This window comes from Petaurus breviceps, unplaced genomic scaffold (assembly GCF_028583685.1).
Source record: "Petaurus breviceps papuanus isolate PSGF00001 unplaced genomic scaffold, PetGlider_PUasm1.0 91041, whole genome shotgun sequence".
Lineage (NCBI taxonomy): Eukaryota > Metazoa > Chordata > Mammalia > Diprotodontia > Petauridae > Petaurus > Petaurus breviceps.
The window spans coordinates 19,292,354-19,313,602 of NW_027187400.1; the positions used below are offsets into that span (position 1 = coordinate 19,292,354).

The window sequence follows — 21,249 nt, forward strand, 5'->3', positions numbered from 1 at the left end:
AAAGAAGGCTGGTTTTGGGTTCCCATCCTGCCCCTGACACACACACACCAGCTGTGTGACCATGACCTGGGCAATCCTCTAACAGGATCAATGACAGACAGCTGACGTCTATGTTGGTGGAGGGGTATTCTCACAGTGGGAGCTCCCTACAAAGATAAAATCACAGTATTACACATCAGCGTTGTATCTCATACTTCCAGAATACTTCAGGGTGTGCAAAGCGCTGAGCACTCTAACTCTGCATGGGAGGTGCTATTATCATCCCCGTTTTACAGATGATGAAACTGAGGCTAAGCCTGGGCTTCCCAGCTCTGAGGCCAGCATTTTGACTATTCCATCTGCCTCTAGGGGGCGCTTCATAAGTAGTGGCAGAAACTGAAAAACACCAGGGCAAGTCGGTTTCAGCCTAGAAGGAGATGCTGGGGAAAGGCCGAGAAGGCTGAGCAGGACCGTGCCCATGCGCAGGCGCACTCCGCCTCTCCGTGGTAATTTACATACACGGCTCTCTGTGTAATCTCTGAAACTGATGGGGTCTGAATCTGGCCAGCAGCTCCCCGGGGCCCAGGCTCTGTCATTCTTTTTCCAGTCTTCTCTGCTCTCCCTGAGCGATCCCAATCCCGAGATCTCCCCTAGCCTGCTGGGCGGCTCCCCATGACAGGGGTGCAGGCGCTGGGAGGATGGGGTTGGAGTGGCCTGCGCCAGACACTCCACCTCCCTCCTTCCTCAGCTGCACCGATCCTTTGCCATTTGGGGGTGGGCATGGGTGTCAAAAACCCTCTAGCAGTATGGAAAAGCTGAGGGACTCTTTCTCAGAAGTGGCCAGTGAGGTGTGGGTATAGCAGATAAGAACTTTGGACCTGAGTTCCAATCCTGCCTCAGAAACTTAGCTGTGTGATTCTGGGTAAGTACCCTCATCTTTCTCAGTCTCAGTTCTCTCATCCATAAAATGGGGGTAACTGAAGCACCTACCTTACAGGGTTGTTGTAAGGATCAAATGAGAAAGCCTTTAAAGCCTTCTGCAAACCCTGGAGTTATGTGTAATGGCTAGTTATTGATATTAATAATAAAAATGAATAAATTAAAACCTGTGGTTATATGGGGAACTAATTCTACTGAAATATAGTTATCAAATTATTTTTAAAATGTCATGGACCCCAGGCTAGGAAACCCCTTTACTACTAGATTAGGACAAATGGTACAAGAGCTCTTGAAAGCCGGAAGTGTTTCCAGAGGCTGAGCAACAGCAGCGGAGGGGCGGCCTAGTTACTGCTCCAATGACTGCAGGCCCTAGTGACTTTCTGGGGACCTGTCACCTGGCTTTGAAAATTCCTCCTAGCTGAAGACCAAGAAACCTTTGTAGAGAAATTATCATGGACAGAATTATAACAAGGGTGTGTGTGTGTGTGTGTGCGTGTGTGTGTGTGTCTGGTGTGAGAAATGATTAGTTCTCTCTTGTATTAATAGGTTAGAATTTAGAGACTGGCTCTGTAAAATCCTATTGACATAACTAACTACTGAATCTGAACCATGGTTTCCCTCCTACTTCCTCATCCAGAAATCAACCAGTGTGGGAAATCTTTCCTCAAAGATGTATCCAGGCCAAGTTCTAATCAAAGACAGTAAGCAAAATTCTAAGTTTGAGCTAACAGGCGCATTTGTATTTTCTCAGACAGGTCTGGGAAAATGTGGATCCTCCCTTTTGTCAGATAGGTGATAAGGAAATTGATGTCTCTTTGACCAAGATTTGGGTGATCCAAGTCACGTACCCTAAGACTCATTGTAATTTGAATTCCCTCATTAATTGTTAACCAGAGGTTGATTGCCACTCCCAGAAACACCCACTCTTCCAAGGGTATATAAACTGTGAGCCTACTGCCATGAGGGGTCTTTGGTCTAAGAGAGATAGCCAAATGACCGTCCTTTCATTAATAAACATTATTTTTACTAATAAAAATAACTAAACTACCCAGAAATTGTCTCAGAATTTTTTAAATTGTCACAGTGTGTATGGGGGGGGGGGAAGAGTGTAGAAAGGGCACTGGGTAGGGAGTCAGGCAGAACTGAGTTCAAATTCTGTCCTAGGCACTCACTAGCTATGTGATGATCCCTCTTCTCCCACCCCTCCCCAGGCAAGTCACTTTGGTGTTTCTCAGTTTCCTCATCTGTGAAATGTAGGCGGAAGAGGGGAGGTTGGATTTCATGGTCTCCAAGGTTCCTTCTAAATCTGTGCTTCTCTGATTTATGATCAGATATCTCCTGATTTCTAGCCTGATTTCACATCTCTCTCATGGCCTCTATTTTGCAGTCAGTTCTATAACTGGATAATACTAGACTCTGCCTGTTTCTCTTCTCTACCCTCTGTCATCTCCTGTAATAACCACAGCAATAATAACAACTAACTCGAGCATTTGCAAAGTATTTCACATGTAGGTTATCCCATTTGATCCCCACGATCTTCCTATATTGGAGGTGCTATTATTATTATTCCCATTCTACAGATGAGGGAACTGAGGCTGAGAGGAGGCCAAGTGACTTACCCAGGGCCACACACCGCTGGTGTCTTGTCTGAGGCAGAGTCTGAACTCTTCCTGATTCCAAGGCCAGCACTCTATCCACTATAATGAGTAGGTGTTTAGTATTATTATGAAGTTCCTAGATAATATCCATTAAGGACATTGCCAACTTTAAGGTGCCATATAAATGGCAGGGAGTATGGCACGGGGATTTCTGAGATAAGAAAATCAAGGTTGGATTCTCACCTCTGAAACTTCCTGGCTGTGGGACCCTGGGCAAATCATAGAGCTCACACGCTTAACAGCTCAGTGCTCAAGGTAACCCTCTACCATCTGAAGTTGAAGAGGTGCCAACTTATATCAGGAGAGGGATTTTCCTCATCTGGCAGTTCCCTAGAGTAATAAAATCCTAGGTCCTTATGGCACCTTCTAACCTTGCCATTCCAAGGTACTTCCCCCTTTTTTTGTCCTCTGGAAAATAGCTGTGGTTGTGCTTGATCTCTCTCTCTCTCTCTCTCTGTCTCTCTCTGTCTCTGTCTCTCTCTCTCTCTCTGTGTCTGTGTCTCTCTCTGTCTCTCTCTCTCTCATCCCTAAGGGTTATAAATCAGATCATCTTGGGGGTTTCTCCCAGGTTCACATTCCCTCACATCACTTCTCTTTTGGCCTTGTCTAACACTGTGATTTGTATATTTCATTCCCTTGACCTATCTCAGTCTCTGACCTGATTAATTTCAACTTGTCTTCTCTGGTGCTGAGTACAAGGGATGGGTGCAACAATTGTTTGCTGAAGTGACTGGAACCTGAGGTTGATGAAAGAGGACAAAACTCTGCCATCCTGCACATTCTCCCCTGGTACCCCAATCAGATGAACTTTCTGGGGCTGGAGGGGCCATGAAGCTAATCTCTCATTCAATTCAGTTTTCAGTGCCACTCAATTAGGCATCCTGGTGTACAGGAGATAATGCTGGACCTCAAGTCAGGATGATAAGTTCAAATAGCATCACTGACAAGTGCTAGCTGGGTGACTTAGGGTAAGTCACATTACCACCTGGAGCCTCAGTTTCCTCATCTGCAAAATGAAGATAATACCATCTGGAGTAGTGTCTAGCACATAGTAGGCACTTAATAAATGTTTAATGACTGACTGACTATGGTATTTTCTTCAGAGGTTTATATGAAGCTCAAATGTTCTGCAAACCTGAGAGAATTATGTAAATGAGTTATCGTTATTGTTCGTAATAACCCCATTAGATCCTGAGCCCCATGAGAACAGGACACGGTTTATTTTGGGGTTTGTCACTTTTCTTCGTACCCCCAACGCTCAGCACAGAGCTTGGGACACAGCATGTGCTACAGAAATGCTAGCTGATTGACTAATAATAATAACAAATACATATTGTGGGCAAAGCCCTGTGTTGATATCTTTACATTGGATATTCTTGTCCTCTGATCCCTATGACCGCCAGGATTGAATTGAAAATTGCTGTTTGGCTTTTACAAGTTGGTCCCTTTCCACTCTTCTCATACCCGACTGCCACCCATGAACGCCTTTTTTTTTCTTTTGGAGTGGGGAAGGCAGGGCAGTTGGGATTAAATGACTTGCCCAAGGTCACACAGCTAGTTAGTGTTAATGTCTGAGACTGGATTTGAACTCAGGTCCTCCTGACTCCAGGGCCTGTGATCTATTCCCTGCACCACCTAGCTGCCCCTCATGAACTCTTAGGATCCAAACATGGCACGCCGTCTCCCGACTCCAGGCATTTGCACTGGCTGTCCCGCATGCCTGGAGTGCTCTCGTGCCTTCCCTTTGACACTGGCATCGCTTCAGTCTGTCGATATCTTGTATGTACCTGTTTTCTCCCCCTTTAGAATGTAAGCTCCTTGAGGGCAGGGGCAGTATATTTGCCTTTCCTTGTATCCCTAGAGCTTCACACAGTGCTTGCCACATAAGAGACTCTTAATAAATACTTGTTGACTCACTGACCGAGAAAAAAAGGTGCAAATGTATTCCTCATAGGAATTTCAGGGCAGAATAGCTAGGTGCCAAAGGGGCTGACGTGCTTTGTGTGTAGTTTAATAAAAGCAAGTTGTTGAACTGTCTTCCCATTCATCTCAGTCCCTATTCCAACCAAACTAACTTGTCTGGCATTTCTCTGTCTATGCAACTTCCAGCCTCCATGCATTTGCACAGGTTGTGTCCCATGCCTGGAGTGCCTGCTTTCCTGCCTCACTCCTGATTCTTGGAATCCTGAGTTTCCTTCATGGTTCATTTTAGGTGTGACCTTGGACATGGCACCTGCCTTCATGGCTTTCCAACAATGTGAGCAATCTCTCTCTTACCACCAGAAAGACTTTTTATATATAGTTTGTATTCACTTCTCAGCAAACATGTTGCTTTCTCCCAGTACAATGCAGCTCCTTGAGTTGGGCTGGTTTTTCTCTAGTGCTCACCACCCTCTTGCAAGTCAGAAATAACTTGTTGAATTGAACTTGCAAATATGGTCAAATGGGGTAACAAACAAAGCACTTTACAAACCATAAGGGATCATTTAAATATTATTATTGTGGGGTGGCCAGGTGGCTCAGCGAGTAAGAGTACCGGCTCCAGTGTTGGGACGACCTGGAGATCGAATCCCGGGCTCAGACACTCAGCACCACACCCAGAAATAACTGGCCATGTAACCTTGGGCAAGTTACTTAACCCTGATTGCTTAAAAAAAAAAATTATTATTGTTACTACTGCTACTGCTACTACTACTAGTACTACTACTACTATATGTGTTGAAGGATATTTTAGGTTTTAAAAAATCTGCTTAATGGTAGTAGTGGGAGGGACAGATTAATATAAAAGCTTGCTATTTATAAAAATTTTAAAATCTAAGCTACTTACAGAGTGAGAGAGTGAAAAGGAGGGAGGAAATGGGAAAGAGAGATACATACAAAGACAGACAGAGAGAGACAGGGGACGGAAATACTGTAACTCAGTCTGCCAGGACTCCTGGCATTTTTAACCTCTTGTTTCTCGGGAGACGTAGCTGGGAACAAATGCCTTAAGCTCCCACTGAGGTGGGCTAGGCCCCTTGGAGTTGCCAAGCTGCAGGAAATCAGCCAGTCAGTCGGGGGAGAGGCCTCGCAGACAGGCCACCTAGCAGCAAGAAAGGAGAAGCCTGGGGGCACCAGGGGATGCAAAGCCTGAGGAGTTCAAAGGACTTTAGAGACCTCAGTCTCAGTCCTTGGCTTGGGAGCTAGGAAGAGCTGGGTTCAAATCCTGCCTCTGAAACCTATCATAAGATCTAGATTTAAAGCTGGGAAGGACCTTGGCAGGCACCTAGTCCAAACCACTTATTTCACAGAGGAAGAAACTGAGGCCCAGAGTTGGTTAGTGAGATTGAAATTATTCTGTGATTTAGAGTCTTAGGGAGTTGTCTGGGGGTACCGAGAGGTTAAGGAGGGGAAGCAGGGAAACGAAAAGGTGGGGTAGAAGAAATAAACATTTCTACAGCACCTACTATGTGCCAGACTCTGCACCAAGTTCTTTGCAAATATCATCTCATTTGATTATGCCCATTTTACAGATGAGGAAAGTGAAGCAAACAGATATTAAGTGATTTGCCCAGAGCCACACAGAGGTTTAGTGATTGGCCTAGGGTCTCACAATCAGTAAGTGTCTGAGCCAGGACTTGAACTCATCTTCCTGACTCCCAGACTCATTGACTAGTTCTCTATCCATTACACCAAATTATTTTCTTTGTACTTAGTTTGTATTTATTTATTCTTTTCTTATCTGTGTACCTATCTATTTTCTGCTCTCTTCTCTCTGCTCCCCCAGCAGAATGTAAGATCCTTGAGGGTAGGGACCATGTTCACTTTTGGCCTTGTGTCCCCAATATCATCTCAGTGCCTGGCACATGTGGGCGAGGGGTGATTTCATTTGCATAGGGAACTCCTACTGAGTAACTCCTTCTACCTGTGCAGATTGCCACCTCAACCATAACTTCGTCTTGAAGAGCTGCCCAGGGCACTGAGTGGTCACGTGACAGGGGTGGGATTGGAACACAGGGCTTTCTGACTCGGGACAGAAATAAGATAATTGATTTCATGCTTTAAAAGGCCTTAAAAGTCATTTTATACTACTGTGTGCCAAACTCTGCACCAAGTTCTTTGCAAATATTATCTCATTTGATCCTCACAACAACCCTGCAAAGTAGGTGCTATTATTATGCCCATTTTTACAGATGAGGAAAGTGAAGCAAACAGTTAAGTGACTTGCCCAGGGCCATACAGAGGTTCAGTGACTGGCCCAGGGTCTCACAGTCAGTAAGTGTCTCTTATTTTCAACTCTCTCATTTTATAGATGAGGAAACTGAGTGTAATGGAAATGCAAATTTAAAGATCTTCCCTGCCCTTAGGCCCTTTGATAGGCTTAAGAGACTCTGAGAACCTTACTTGATTTGAAAATATGCTCTGCCTCCTAATAGGCTGAATGTGGTCACATGGAACCTGTGGCAGGAGGTTTGGTTTTCAGGAATGCCCACACCTTGATGCTGTGTGATTGGGCAGTGGGTCAAGAGGGTGGTTACATTCTCTGACCCAGGAGAAGGCTATATAATCCCTGATGTGAGGCTTTGCTTTGGGGCTCCATTTGAGAAGTGTTCTGTGATTTGATCAGATGATACTCTGGGAAGCCGTTGTTGAGAGCCCCCCGGCTTTGAAAAACCCAGATGTTGATTTGGTATGGATGTAATGGTTGGACAGTTTGGAAACCTGTCTACTTGATCTGTTTTTCTGTCTTGATAATTCTGTGTGTATACTCTGAAGTTTGGGGTAGTGATCTTTTCCCCCTGAACTAGGTAAATGATATATATATTTGACTGATTAAAGTAAGCTTGTTAACACATTTTGAGTTGCTTTCCTTTAATAAAGCAGATCTAAGAACCTGTGTTGGCAGCCACCCTGGGGACGCTGGGGTGCTTGCTGCTACACTGAGGCTTTCAGAAGTAGAAGGATTTCTTTAAGTCCATTCCGTACCCACTATGAAACACTACCTATGTATCTCAGACATAGCTGGTGCTTAGTAAATGCTCATGGTTGCTGATGCCTATGGCTACACAGGCATGAGAAAGTGGCAAAGCAGAGATCCCAGACCACATCTTCTAATCTCTAAATCCAGCAGTCTTTCCCTGCTTTTATCCTTAAGAAAATCCCTTAACCTGCTGACCTCAGTTTACCTAACAACAAGGGGAAAACAAGGTTTTCTGCATATACCAGCTCAGAGAGGGTCCAGACCAGATCCTCCATATATTCTGATGTTCTGTGGACTGCATGAAAGACAGGCAGTTCTCCAGGAGACTGAAGCTAGCACAAGCCCGAGGCTTAGGAAGCAGTTCTCTCTGCCTTTGGAATTCTGGCTTCTAAACACTATATTGGCTAACTATTAACTGGCATTGATGCCTCCTGACTTCAACTGCATCCACACCTCCTTCCCCCATTCCTCCCCCCAGAGAGAGGACATAGGTACTAATTAACCAGAGTAAGGGCCTCTGAAGATGACCCATGGCCTCAACCTAGCAGAGAAATGGAGAGTTACAGACCAGAAGAGCAACTAGCTAGTTTTACCTTCAGACATAGCTGAGAATCAGGTTTTCTCTTATAGATGGGTCCCAGATTTGGGCTGGATATGGTTTTATTCCGTCCACATTCTGGAAAGACGAGTCAAGAGGAGAGAATCTCTCTCTCTTCCCCTTTCCTCCCTCCCTTTCAATCTCTCACTCTCAGAAGAGATCAGTTTATCTCATGGAAATCACATCTGGTCAGGAAGGAATTCCAGCCTGAGAGCTGGGTGACTTGGGTTCAAGTCCTGGGTCCATCAGTAACTTGCTCTGTGACGTCAGTTTCCTCCTTTGTAAAATGAGGAAAATGAACTACGTAATTTGCAAGCTGAGAAAGACCCCAGAAACTATCAAATGATATTTGGAAAGCACTTAGTAGAATGTCTGGCAAATAGTAAGTGTTTAATAAAGGCTTCTTTCCCTAATTCCTTCCAAAATCTCATGATTCTTCTGTAAGAGTCTTAGATCGGTGAGTCAGGAGAGTTGGATTCAAGTCTTAGATCTGCCATTAACTTGTGTATGTGACCCCCTCTCTGTGTCCCAATTTCCCCAAGTATAAAATGAGGTACTTTAGAAGAACTATAATACTACTTCCAGTTCTGAAAATTCTAGGGAGTCTTTGTAAAGATTCTATTTGAAGGTCAGTTTTCATGCCTTTTTCCTATATTGGCATATTATTAAATGCCAAACACTGAGCTAAGTGCTTTATAAATACTGATCGTCACAACAATCCTGGAAAGTAGGTGCTTTTATCACCCATGTTGCTACAGATGAGGAAACTGAGGCAAACAGAGTTAAGTGACCTGCCCAAGGTCACACAGCTAGTAAGTATCTGAGGCTAGATTTGAACTCAGGTCTTCTTGACTCCAGGCCTGTCCTCTATCCACTGTGCCACTTAGCTCTCTATAAAAACGAAGGAAGTGGTAGAATGGATGAGTGGTAGAGAAAGAACTGGTAGGACCAGAAGCCCTGGACTCAAATCTGTGTGACCTTGGACAAGTCACTCCATCTGTCTAGGCCTCAGTTTTTTTTTTTACTTTTTTTTTTTTTTTTTGCTTTTTGGAGGGCAGTTGGGGTTAAGTAACTTGCCCAAGGTTACACAGCTAGTTTTTTTTTGTGTGGGTGTTAAGTGTCTGAGGCTGGAACGGAACTCAGGTCCTCCTGACTCCAGGGCCAGCGCTTTACTCACTGCACCACCTAGCCACCCAAGGCCTCAGTTTCTTTATCTCAAAAATGAGCAGAAAGGTAAAGATAATTTCTCTAAATCTTGCTTAGAATGTCTTCCCCCAGTCTCAGGGATTGAGAAGAGAAATCTTTCCACTAGGTGGCAGTGTTGGGCAACAAAGCCCAGCCTGTGGAAGGGCCCTTCCCAGCCTCAGAGAGCATCTCACACTGCAGATGCCACAAGCCTACAGGAGGCATCCAGGGCATTTTTAAGCCCTGGAAGGACAGCTGTGTGGAAGAGGGACTGGATAAGCCTTGTTCTTCTTGGCCCGAAAGGTCAAAACTAGGAGCAATGGATAGAAATTGTAGGAAGGGAGATTTTTTTTTTTAGTCACAATGAAAAGAAAATATTCCCAACAGAGTGGTCTAGGAATACACACACACACACACACTCATATGATATACACCATATTTTATATATACATATATACAAATATATAAATATGCATATGTATGTATGTCTAAGAATATATTATATATGTCTAGGAATATATATTTAGAAAATATGTATTTTATATATGGCTATTGAAGTTATAAATCTTAAGCTTAAAGTTTGATATGTTTTAGGGAGGTACAGGTTTTCTTCCCTCCCTTCCTTCCTTCTTTCCTTCCTCCTTCCCTTCCCTCCCTCCCTCCCTCCCTCCCTCCCTCCTTCCTTCCTTCCTTCCTTCCTTCCTTCCTTCCTTCCTTCCTTCCTTCCTTCCTTCCTTCCTTCCTTCCTTCCTAGATGCCTAGAGGACAGAGGCTTTTGCTTCCATCTTTGCAAAGCTAAGTGGTGAAAGGGCAGCTAGATGTCACAGTGGTTGGACAGAGTGAGGAAGGAGTCAGGAAGACATGAGTTCAAATTTGGCCTCAGTCACTTACTAACTGGGTGACCCTGGGCAAGACACTTTAGCCTGTTTGCTTCAGTTTCCTCATCTGTAAAATGAATTGGAGAAGGAAATGGCCAACCACTCCAGTATCTTAGCAAAGAAAACTGCAAATGGGGTTGCAACTAAAACAAGTGAAGAATTGCATGCCTCCCCATTCCCTTTGTACACGGCAGCAGTGTTTAGCACGTAGTAGGCTCTTAAATGTTTGACTGCTTCACATTGTAAAGGATTATGGATTTAAAGCTGGCTACCTGATGCATTCGCTCCATTTTGCAGATGAGGAAACTGAGGTTCGCCGAGGTAGATCATGAGCCCGGGGGCACACAGGCTAGTGAGCCTTTGAGGCAAGATTTAAAGCCAGGTCTCCCTGTTTCCAAGGTCATCACTCCAGCCACTGTGCGATGCTCTCTAAGCTCGCTTCTGCTGCAGAGATGCTAATCTGGGAGATACTGCACAAATCTGTCAGTAGGGAATTCTGGAGTGTTTGGGGGAGGAAGAGGCCTCACAAGCCAACTTGTCCAACCTCATCCATTTTAGGGAAGAAAAAGGGATCTCCATAGTGCCTCCCAGGGGCTGAGCGAGAGGCCAAGGACTCTACTGTTGTTATCTTATTTGATTTTCACAAGAACCCTGGCGGGAAGGTGCTGTTATTATCCCCAATGTAGTGGTGAGGAAAATGAGGCAAACTCAGCGTCACACAGCTACGTAGGTGTCTGAGGCTGGTTTTGAACTCAGATCTTCCTGAGTCCAGGCCCAGCTCTATGGCCACTTTATCACCCAGCTGAGTATAGCATTGATGAAGCATCTGTTATGAGTTAGGAAATGTGCTAAGGGTTTTACAGAAACCTCATTTGATCCTCATAATAGTTCTATGAGGAGGGTGTTATTATTTATTCCATTTTACAGAGGAGAAAACTAAGGCCCAAAGAAGGGAGGTGAACTAAGATGGCAAAACAGGTTGAAACAAAACTTGAGACTTTGATCAAGGTGTCCTGACTCCCTGAAAGCCTCAGGGCTCCTTCCCCTACACCACACTGACTGGATATGGCTGCTTTGTGATAAGAACCTTCTCCCCCTGTGCCCTAGCTGCTGTCTTGGCTTTTAGATTGCAAGTGGGAGAACCCATGGCTAGGCTAGACCTGGGGACTCAAAGTCTTACAGAGCAGCTACCTTCCTTGCCTCGGTGGACCTCTTCAAAGGGTCCCAGAACCATCTTCCCATACCGCACAAAGTCTGCTCCCCCAATTTGCTGGAAAACAAGAAGGGAGACTTGGGGTTGCATTTTTGGGAGGGGTTGTCAAGAAAAGGCACTCTACTAAGTATGGTCCATTCAAGGGGAAACTGAGGCACTGGGCTCTCTGCTTCCAATATCCTGCTCACTTCTCTACTAGGTTTCCTTCTGGTCACCTGCAGCTCCAGGGAAGAGGGCTGGTCTCACCATGAATTCCCTCCCTGGTGGGACACATAAAGCCCATTCCATCTGCAGAAACACTGAGGTCATGATCAGTCTGTAGAATCTGGGATGGGGACCTTAGTTTAAATCCCAGAGATGTGACCTGAGGTCATTTGTTGTTCAGTTGTGTCCAACTCTTCATGACCCCCTTTGAGGCAAAGTTACTGGCATGGTTTGCTATTTCCTTCTCCAGCTCATTTTACAGATGATGAAACTAAGGCAAACAGGGTCAAGTGACTTGCCCAGGGTCACACAGCTAGTAAATGTCTGAGGGCTCATTTGAACTCAGGTCTTCCTGACTCCAGGTCTGCCACTCTCTGCACTATGGTGCCACTGTGGTTAAGTGACTCTCCCAAGGTCATAAAGGTAGTAAATAGCAGGGCTGGGGTTTAAGCCAGGTCTTCCCCCTCCAAATCCAGCCTTCCCTTTAGTGTGTTCATATGTCCATGACCATGCAGTGACCATGAAGATATTAAGGTACACTATCATTATTATTATTGTTGTTGCTGTTACACTCTGAATTCTCTCTCCCCATTGGCTGGAGTAGAGTGAAGGGAGGGCCATACCCTCCACTCTTTATCCCCTCTCCCCACTGGCTGGAGTAGAGCAGGAGGAAGGCCAGAGTATCTTACCATGGCCAGTTCCGCCTCAAGCTCCTTCATTCTGTTGTCCTTCAGGTCCAGCTGTGAGCGCAGGGACGTGGCATGGTCCGTAGCTTCTTTGGCTTGCCGGCGCAGCTCCCATTTCTCCCGCTCCAAAAGGTCCTTCTCTTTCGCCAGAGCTTTGACTGCATCCTCACTCTCCTGTGGAAAGAAAGCAAAGACAGGCATTAGGGAGCTCTAGAGCATGTCCCCCGGGCTCAGTCGGGTCTTGTCCATGTCCAGGTGTCCAGAGGGGAACACTGTTCTGTAGCTGGGGTCTGGTCTCCTCCTTATTCCTGGGCAGCACATTTCTCCACAGCAGCCAATCAAGTGGTCGGTAAACACTCCCTGAGTACCTACTGTGTATGTGTTAGACACTGCAAGTCACTGAGGACACAAGTACAAGAATGAGGAATTCAATGTTGCCTGCATTAGCCACATCCCACTGTTACTATGACATCTGAGGCCCTTCCTGAGGTAAAGGGGAAGAGATGAAGGGGGCTAGCAGCCAATGTCTGAAGGTTAGGGGAAATAGGGTCTGAACTTCCAAAAGGGAGGCAGGATGGCATCATAGAGAGGGTGCAGATAGAACTTGGAGTCAGGAAGGTCTGCATTCAAATCTCACCTGAGGAATTTACTATCTTTGTGACATTGGGAAAGTCACTTAACCTCTCTGTTGCCTCAGTTTCCTTAGCTGGAAAATGAGATTAGATTTGATAGTTTCTAAAGCCCTTTCCAGTTCTAAATCTACAATCTTATAATTCTAAATCAATAATCTTTCTGGGTCTCAATTTCCTCCTTCATCAGTGTAAGAGGGCTGGACTTAATGGTTTTAAAGCTTTCCTTCAGTTCTACGTCCAAGACCTATGAATCTGAACCACTGATCAAGTGAGTGGACACTGCAGTTCTCCTGTCCCGCCCCCCCCTCCCCCCAATCCACACATTAGGCCACATATACACTCTCTCGTCATTTAGCTGATTTTTTTCTCCCTTCCTTCTCCTAAGCATGGGAATTACTTTCTCATGGGGAGAAAGAAGAATCAATCCCACAGTTGAATGACCTTCCTCCTCCCCTAGATAAAGTAAACAAACTCCAGGCTGGGTTTTCACTCTGCTGGTTCAAAGGTATTTCTAGATGGCCATGACCCCTTGGAATAAAGGGAAACTTCCAGTTCAGCTAAATCTGGGGCCCCTAGGCTGCTCTGGCAGTGACCCCCCCCACCCCCATCAAACTCTCAGAAGCTAACTCTAACACATCATAGTGGGAAGGGGGTGGGTGGAAAGCATGTGCGTGCGTGTGTATGCGTGCGCGTGTGTGTGTGTGTCTATGTGTATGAGAGAGACAGACAGAGTTAGCTTAGATCTGGGTCCCTAAGCTTTTCTCAGAATAAGGTTTTAAAATAACTGAACAAAGTTTTTTAAGTGGAAAAAAGTTTGAAGCTGAAGGTGTCCTCCTAATGGGGAACAGCTAAACAAATTGTGGCATATGAATGTAACAATACTATTGTACCCTAAGAAATGATGAAATGGACAATTTCAGAGGAAACTGGGGAGAATTTTATCAACTGATGGAGGGTGAAGTGAGCAGAACCAGGAGACTAAGAACAATAATTTCAAAAGCTCTGATCAATTCAATGAAAAAATAAGACCAAATGAATGAAGATGCTAGCAATGAAGTATGCCATTCACCTCCTGACAGAGTGGGGATGAACTTACAAGGCAGAGGAAGACATACATAGTCTTAGACATGGCTACTCTGTGGCAATTTGTTTTGCTCAACTGTGTAGCTATTTATTAAGTTGTTTTTCTTAAAAAAAAAAAGCTCCATTGGAGGAGGCGGGTAGTGGAAGGGTTGAATTAATTTTAAAGGTGTATGTCAAAGGGCTATAAAACTGTGCATACCCTTTGATTTAGCAATGCCATCGCTAGGTCTATATCCCAAAGACATCCCAAAAAAGGGAAGAAGGACCTGTTTGTGCAAAAATATTCATAGCAGATTTTTGTGGTGGATAAGAATCGAAAATCAGAGGGATGTCCATCAATTGGGGAATGACTAAACAAGCTGTGATATGTGATTGCAATGGAATTTTATTGTGCTACAAGAAATGACAAGCAGGATTTCAGAAAAACCTGGAAAGACTTACATGAACTGATGCATACTGAAGTGAACAGAACCAGGAGAACACTGTACACAGTAACAGCAACATTGTACAATGAAGAATTGTAAATGACTTAACTATTCTCAGCAATACTATGATCCAAGACAATCCCAAAGGACCAGTGATAAAGCATACTATCTGCCTCCAGAGGGGGAAAAAACTGATATTGATTGAATAAAGACTGAAGCATACTATTTTCTACTTTCATTCTTTTTCTTTTATTTGAGTGTTCTTACACAAAATGACTAATATAAAAATGTTTTACATAATTGCACACATATATGCACATGCATAACCTATATATCTAATTGCTTATCATCTGGGGGGGGGCAGGAGGAGTGGAGAGAGGGATAGAATTTTGATCTCAAAACTTTAAATAAAAATGTTAGAAAAAAAAGGGGAGTACATGTTCCTTGACAAATAAAAATAACAAACTATTTAAAAATAATAGAAAGAAATGCTAAATTTCAGTTGGAGGTAGTGAAAATAAAGATACATATTTTTTCAATCTAAATTCATGAATACCGTGAAATTTATCCATGTGGATTTCTCTTTATGGATCCCTGCTATAGTGAAAAGCATCCAGCCCACTTTCTGCAACTTCATCCTCTATTACAATCTCATTTTGTTCCTACGTGTTAAAAAGTCATGGGCTGGTACATGGCTCTTACCTACTGGGAAAGAGAGTCAGTCCTTTGGTCCTTGGGTTTGCGTGACAGCAAGAGAAACCATGGTTTTATAGGAAAAAAAGAAATTTGCCCCTTCCTTTTTTTTTTTACTAGCAACCAAGGTTAAATGACTTAGCCAGGGTCACACAGCTAGTAAGTGTCTGGGATTGGATTTGAATTCAGTGCCTCCTGACTCTGGGCCTGCTGCTCTATGCACTGTACCACCTAGCTGTCCCTGCCAGTTCTTTCTCATTATGGGGCAGAGAGGGATGTATGTTGGTGTGTGTTTGGGGTAAGAAAGGTGTATTAAAACTCCCACTCTCAGGGTGGAAAAGGCTCAACAATTTCCTACTTATGTGACCCCAGCTAAGTTAATTCTGGGCCTCGGCTTCCAAATCTGCACATCTAGTGATCCTAGACTTTTTCGGTCTTCCCGGCTTCCTCTGTCCGACAGACTGCCACCTCTGTCCTAGCTCCTCCTTATGCTGGTATGTCTTCTTTCTTTTCCTCCTATTTCTTCCCTCCATTCTCTGCCCACACCCCAAGCCTCAGCCTTGGATTACTCTCACCATCTGCTGCCTTCACTGTTGATTATCTACCATAGCTCCTGCATATATCTTGTTTGTACATACAGCTGTCTCCATATTGCCGCCTCCCTCTGAGGTCCTTGAGAGCAGGAACTGTCTTTTGCCTTTCTTTGCACCCTCAACATCTAACACACACACAATGCCTGGCACACAGTATGTGCTTAATAAATGCTTGTGGACTAACTGACAATATCTGGAACCTTCTACTCTAGGAAAGAAACTTCTGCTTTTCTGCCTGATTGGTCCCAGTACCCCTGCCTGTGACAGGGTGGGTGGGAAATATATCAGGCTGCATTAGATGCCCACTAAGACTCCTTCCAGCTATAATCCTATGATCCTGTGATGAGATGCCTCATTCATTCACTCATTTCTGATCACATTATTTTGGTCAATTTGGGAAGCAGCTGAAATGGAAGCCCAGGTACCATAAGGATACGAACTGGAAATAGGGCTGATGGTTCCTACTGAACAGCATTCATAGTAGCTAAGGAACAAATGTTTTTAGATGAAAAGGGGACACTATTTCCTTACCCCAAAATACACAATCTCTCTCTCCCTCTCTGTCACTCTCCCTTCCCCCCTCCCCACCCCATCTCTGTCTCTCTCTCTTCCTCTCCCCCATCACAACCTGGACCCTGAAGTCCTTTCTGTTTCCATTCTATTCAGCCAAAAATAAACAATAAATAAACATTTTATAAAGTGCCTACTATATGCCAGGCATTGTGCTTATACACTGTTCAGAAATTTCAACTGTATCATCCCTGCCTCCTCAGAGCAGTGGAGTGGATCAGAGCAGGGGAAGGGCTGGATGGCTTTATGGATATTTGGTGGCCAGAGATTTCCCTAACCTAGCCTTCCTCTGTCTAACAAGGTGTCTGTTTCAGTGTGGGATAGCAGAAAGCCCTCACTCTGGGGTCAGAGGGTCTGCCTCTGGCATTGACCACCTGGGTGATGACAGGCAAGTTTGGCCTTGGCCTCAGTTTCCCCATCTGTAAAAGGAGGGGGTTGGCCTAGATGGCCCCTGAGGTCCCTCCCAGCCCTAGAGTTAAGGTCTCACCATCCTTGGCCATCTCTGTCTCTGATGTGGTAGCTCTTCTCCCTGTCCTGCCCCTTCTTTGGACACCCCCCCCCCAATATTGGTAACTTCCTAGTCCTAGCAAGACATTTCTAATTTCTCATCATCTGGGAATGAGATGATAATAAACAAGCCCTGCTTGGCTCTTATCTTCGTGGGGGTAGGGGAGTGTGGGGGATGTGGGAGAGAAGATGCTGGGCTGACAGTGCCCCAAGGGTAAGCAGGTCTGGATTGATCTGCACCAACTCCACTTATCACAAATGCAATCCATGGGCCAATTAGCTCACAGTTTTATTGGTTTTAAATGAGTAAATCTGTTTCCAAGGATCTGCAGATTCAGCTCCTTGTAAGCATGTTTCTCTTATCAATGAGAGTGTGACCCCTGGGCAAATCACTTTCTCTCTGGGCCTGAGCTGTCCTGTTTGTAAAATGAGAGAGTAGGGCTCTGTGACCTCTAAGATCCCCCTCTAACATTCTGTGTTCCAAGGCCCCTCCCAACTCTGACATCCTGTGTTCTAAGGGCCCTCCTAGCTCTGACATTCTGTGTTCTAAGGGCCCTTTTAGCTCTAAATCCATGATCTCTGCCAGAAACCTGCCTGGTACTTCCTAGAAGACATTAGTAAGCATGTTTCTTCCATGTTCCACCCCGTTCAGGAGAGCTACACTGGGCCCAACCAAGGCTTCAGGGTTGGAAAAAGAAAGACAAAGGGAAAAAGAAACTAAGGGGAAGGCCATTTAACTGGGGAGCAGAGGAAGAGGAAGAGGCTACTAGGAAAAAAGGTCAGAGGTCTTGGGATTCCTACAAGGTTGTTGAGAGAACTCTCATGACCCCATAGATCCTGGAGTTCCCTGTTTGAGAAACCCTGTTACAGGTCAAAGGCTGTGGTGAGCTCAAGAAAGTCCCTGTTCTGAGGGAACAAATCTGTCAAGGAGAGTGTCACAGCAGTTCTCAGCCTCCACTCCCAATCCCCAGAAGCCCCCACTCTGAACGTCACTCTAAAATGCATCATTCCACCTTGACTGAGTGAGAGCTCCTCAATACCTCTTCTCTTGGTTCCCAATTAATTTTTTCTCTCTTCGTATTTCACAGGCTGTCCACTTATCATCGGTACCCTTGGCTCGCCATTAACAGAACAGAGAAGCTGGCTTCCAGGCAAGTGTATACATTTCCCATGGACAGTAGAATAGCATGGTGACATCTGGGCAGCCAAGGTCCTCGGGGAAAGGCACAAACTTGAACTGTTAGCACCCCAAAAGGAGGCCAACCCTGCGGGTCCCAAGTCCCCAGGGAGTGTGCATTGCTATCTCAGGGAGGAGGGATAGGAAGGGACTGGCTAGGTCAGTCCATCCCTTGGGGATGGCCACTGTCAGCCAGGAGGAAAAAGGAAAGAGATGCCTCATAGGAAAAGAAACAATGTGGAGGAGTGGGAATGCAGCTGCTGAGCTAGATTTCATTCTCAAGGTGGGCACCATCAGAGATATGGGCACCCCCTCTGATGAATTTCCAACCATGTCCACATCTCACCAAGATGGCTACCTCCTCCAGGAAGCCTTCCCTGGTTCCCATAGTTAGAAATGAAATCCCCTCATCACGACTTCAGACACACTTTATACCTCCCAAATTCACTTATCTGGTAATGCTGTGTATTAGAATTATTGTGTTTGCCTTAGCCTCCCACTTGAAGGTATGTGCCATGGAGGCAAGAACTGTCCCATCGAAATCTTGCATTTCTCTCCCTTCTTCTCCACTATACTGGTACCTAAAATAATGTTCTGTGCTTTAGAATTTAGTAAAAGTTTGTTGACTGATAAAGTACTTTAAATTTAAAGTAGCAAATCTTCAGTCAAATTCTGGACAGATGACTCAATTAGGTATTTATTCTAACATCCATCCATCCATAATAGAGAGGAAGTGTGGCGCAGTGGATAGAGTTGACCTTGGAGCCAGGGAGACCTGGGGTTACATCCTTTTGTAACATTTGACATTTACTAGCTGTGTGACCCTGGGCAAGTCACTTAACCTCTTAGTGCCCCAGCTCTAAATCTATAGTACTCTTAAGACTATGTTACAGAGAACCTGCATTGGCAGAGAGAGTTTCCTCATCTGGGACTTCCTTGGGCTAATGAAACCACAGATCTAGTCTATCCTTATTGATTCATTATTATGATTGACTTGCACTTTACACATGCTATCTCATTTACTTTTTATATACTGCTTCCCTTATGAAGTATATGAATCTATCCAGCCATCTACCAACCCATCTATCTATCCACTCATCTACCCATCAATCTATCCATCTACATGTCTACTCATCTATACACTCACCTATCTATCTACCCACCACCCAGCCATCCATCCATCATCTACCCATCTATTCATCCATTCATCTATCATCTATCCATTCATTCACCCATCTCTCCATACATCCAATGATCTACCCATTTTCCATCCATCCATCCACCCACCCCTTTTTCATCCACCCACCCCTCTATTCATCCATCCATCCATCCATCCATCCATCCATCCATCCATCTATACATTCCTCTATTCATCTATCCCATCTTGAGATCATAAGATCCAAGCCCTAAATCTAGCAGGGACCTCAGAGATCACAGAGAAAGCCTGAAGAAGCTCCAGAGTCCACTAGACCAATCCCTCATTTTACAAATGAGAAAACTGAGTTCTAGGGAGATTAAGTGTCTTGCCCAAGGTCACAAAGGTCAAAAGCAACAGATGGGACTTGAAGCCCATTGGCTTTAGAGCAATGTGTCAACTGAGAGCTTAAGGAATAAATAATATGGAAAATGGCTTGGTGGGGTTTCTACATGATGGCTACAACCTGGTCCCAATCACCCATCATCTCCTCATTCCATATCTGCTTAGGATAATGAACTTGGAATCATGTTATATATGGGTTCAAATCCTATCTTAAGTACTTTCTAGCTTTGTGACCCTGGCCAAGTCACCCAACGGGGGTGGGAGTGAGGGGGAGAACCTGCGGCCTCAAGGCCACATGTGGCCCTCTAGATCCTCAAGTGTAACCCTTTGACTGGATCCAAATTATGGCACTGAGACCGCAGGTTCCCCAGTCCTGATAACCTGTCTGTCTCAATTTCCCCAACTGTAAAATGGACTCAGTGGCTCTCTACCTATGCTCCTACCATGGAGTGGTATCTTGTGTAGCTGTATGAGTACACACCCTCACCCACATACATGCATGCCTGGGCACACGCAGGTCATGAGACAGCAGTAGCACAGCTGGCCTTACTTTTCTGTGCTGCTCATAGTTGCGGATGAAATCCCGAAGCTGCTCCTCCCGGCTCTCCAGGGTGGCGTAGAGCTGTTGCATTTGGCTCACAAGGTCTGTCTTTTCAGCCTTCAAACGTTTTCTATCGGCCTTCATGGCTAAGAGAAAGAGAAAACAGGGTATCAACATGAGACTGACCTGGAAGGTGGTTTTTTCTTGTCCCCTTTCCTTCCTTCACCCGGCACCAACTTGTTCCCTGCTGGACCTTCCTGAATCAGCACTGATTTCTGATGGGGAAGGCCATAGCCCAGCCTTCCAGGAGGGGCTTTGGGACTCCTTGTCTCGACTTTGTGGGGCCAGACAGTAGCTGGTTTGAACATCGGGTTCTATTGAAATAAACCACAGAACCCCCTGAAAGCCAGTGAGGAGAAGCTGTCAATCCGCCCCAGCCAGAGACGCTGCCAATTGTTCCTGTTCCCACAGTTGGGGACCCAGCTTGATTAAAAATAGGAAACATCTCACCTGGAGAGGAGCCTCTTAGCAAGTAAACAAGGCTTTTTCATGCTACTGAAACCCTCTTTGTCTCTTCCTAGACTTGCCATCTGGCAAAGGATTTCCTAGCACTTAAAACATAGCTTCTCTAATGTGTCGGAAGAAGGCAGTACAACATGCATCCTGAGGAGACCCACTAAGAGTAGGGGAGCAGGGCAGCCCTTTGAAGGGATCTTACGATGAGCCAACCAAACAAGCATTTACTATGTGTCAATAGACGCTCTACCTGGTGGACAGACACCTGGCCTTGAAGCTGAGAAAACACAGGTTCAGATCTAGCCATTGATAGATACAGGCTGTGTGACCAGTCATCCGGGGAATGGCAAATATCAGATGAAGAGAAGGTGTTGACCCACACTGGGAGAGGAAGCTTCCTCATTCAGAAATGACCTAAACCAGAGGGAGAGTCCTATCCCTGTTTTACTGTGTGCCAAGTACCATGGACAGCCAGACCCTCAAAGCTCACATCCACCCATTCCCACAAACAAAATCAAAATAATAGAAGCAACCCAATTACATATAAAGGAGGTGGTAGGGAAGAGTAGACAGAGTGCTGGTCCTCAGAGTTAGGAAGGAAAGGGAGGAAGGAAGGAAGGAAGGGAGGAAGGAAGGAAGGAAGGAAGGAAGGAAGGAAGGAAGGAAGGAAGG

At 45.1% G+C, this 21,249-nt stretch overlaps 1 protein-coding gene across 3 annotated transcripts in view; it reads right to left on the bottom strand.

The window, feature by feature from the left end:
• KAZN (kazrin, periplakin interacting protein) overlaps positions 1-21,249 on the bottom strand; it is a 635,662-nt gene that overhangs the window by 88,394 nt on the left and 526,019 nt on the right. For all 3 annotated transcript variants that reach the window (XM_069078465.1, XM_069078464.1, XM_069078463.1), the window contains exons 3-4: positions 20,071-20,207; positions 12,304-12,474 (exon numbers count right to left, since the gene is read on the bottom strand). In XM_069078465.1, coding sequence (XP_068934566.1) covers positions 12,304-12,474; positions 20,071-20,207 — 308 coding nt within the window. The remainder of the gene's footprint in view (positions 1-12,303; positions 12,475-20,070; positions 20,208-21,249) is intronic.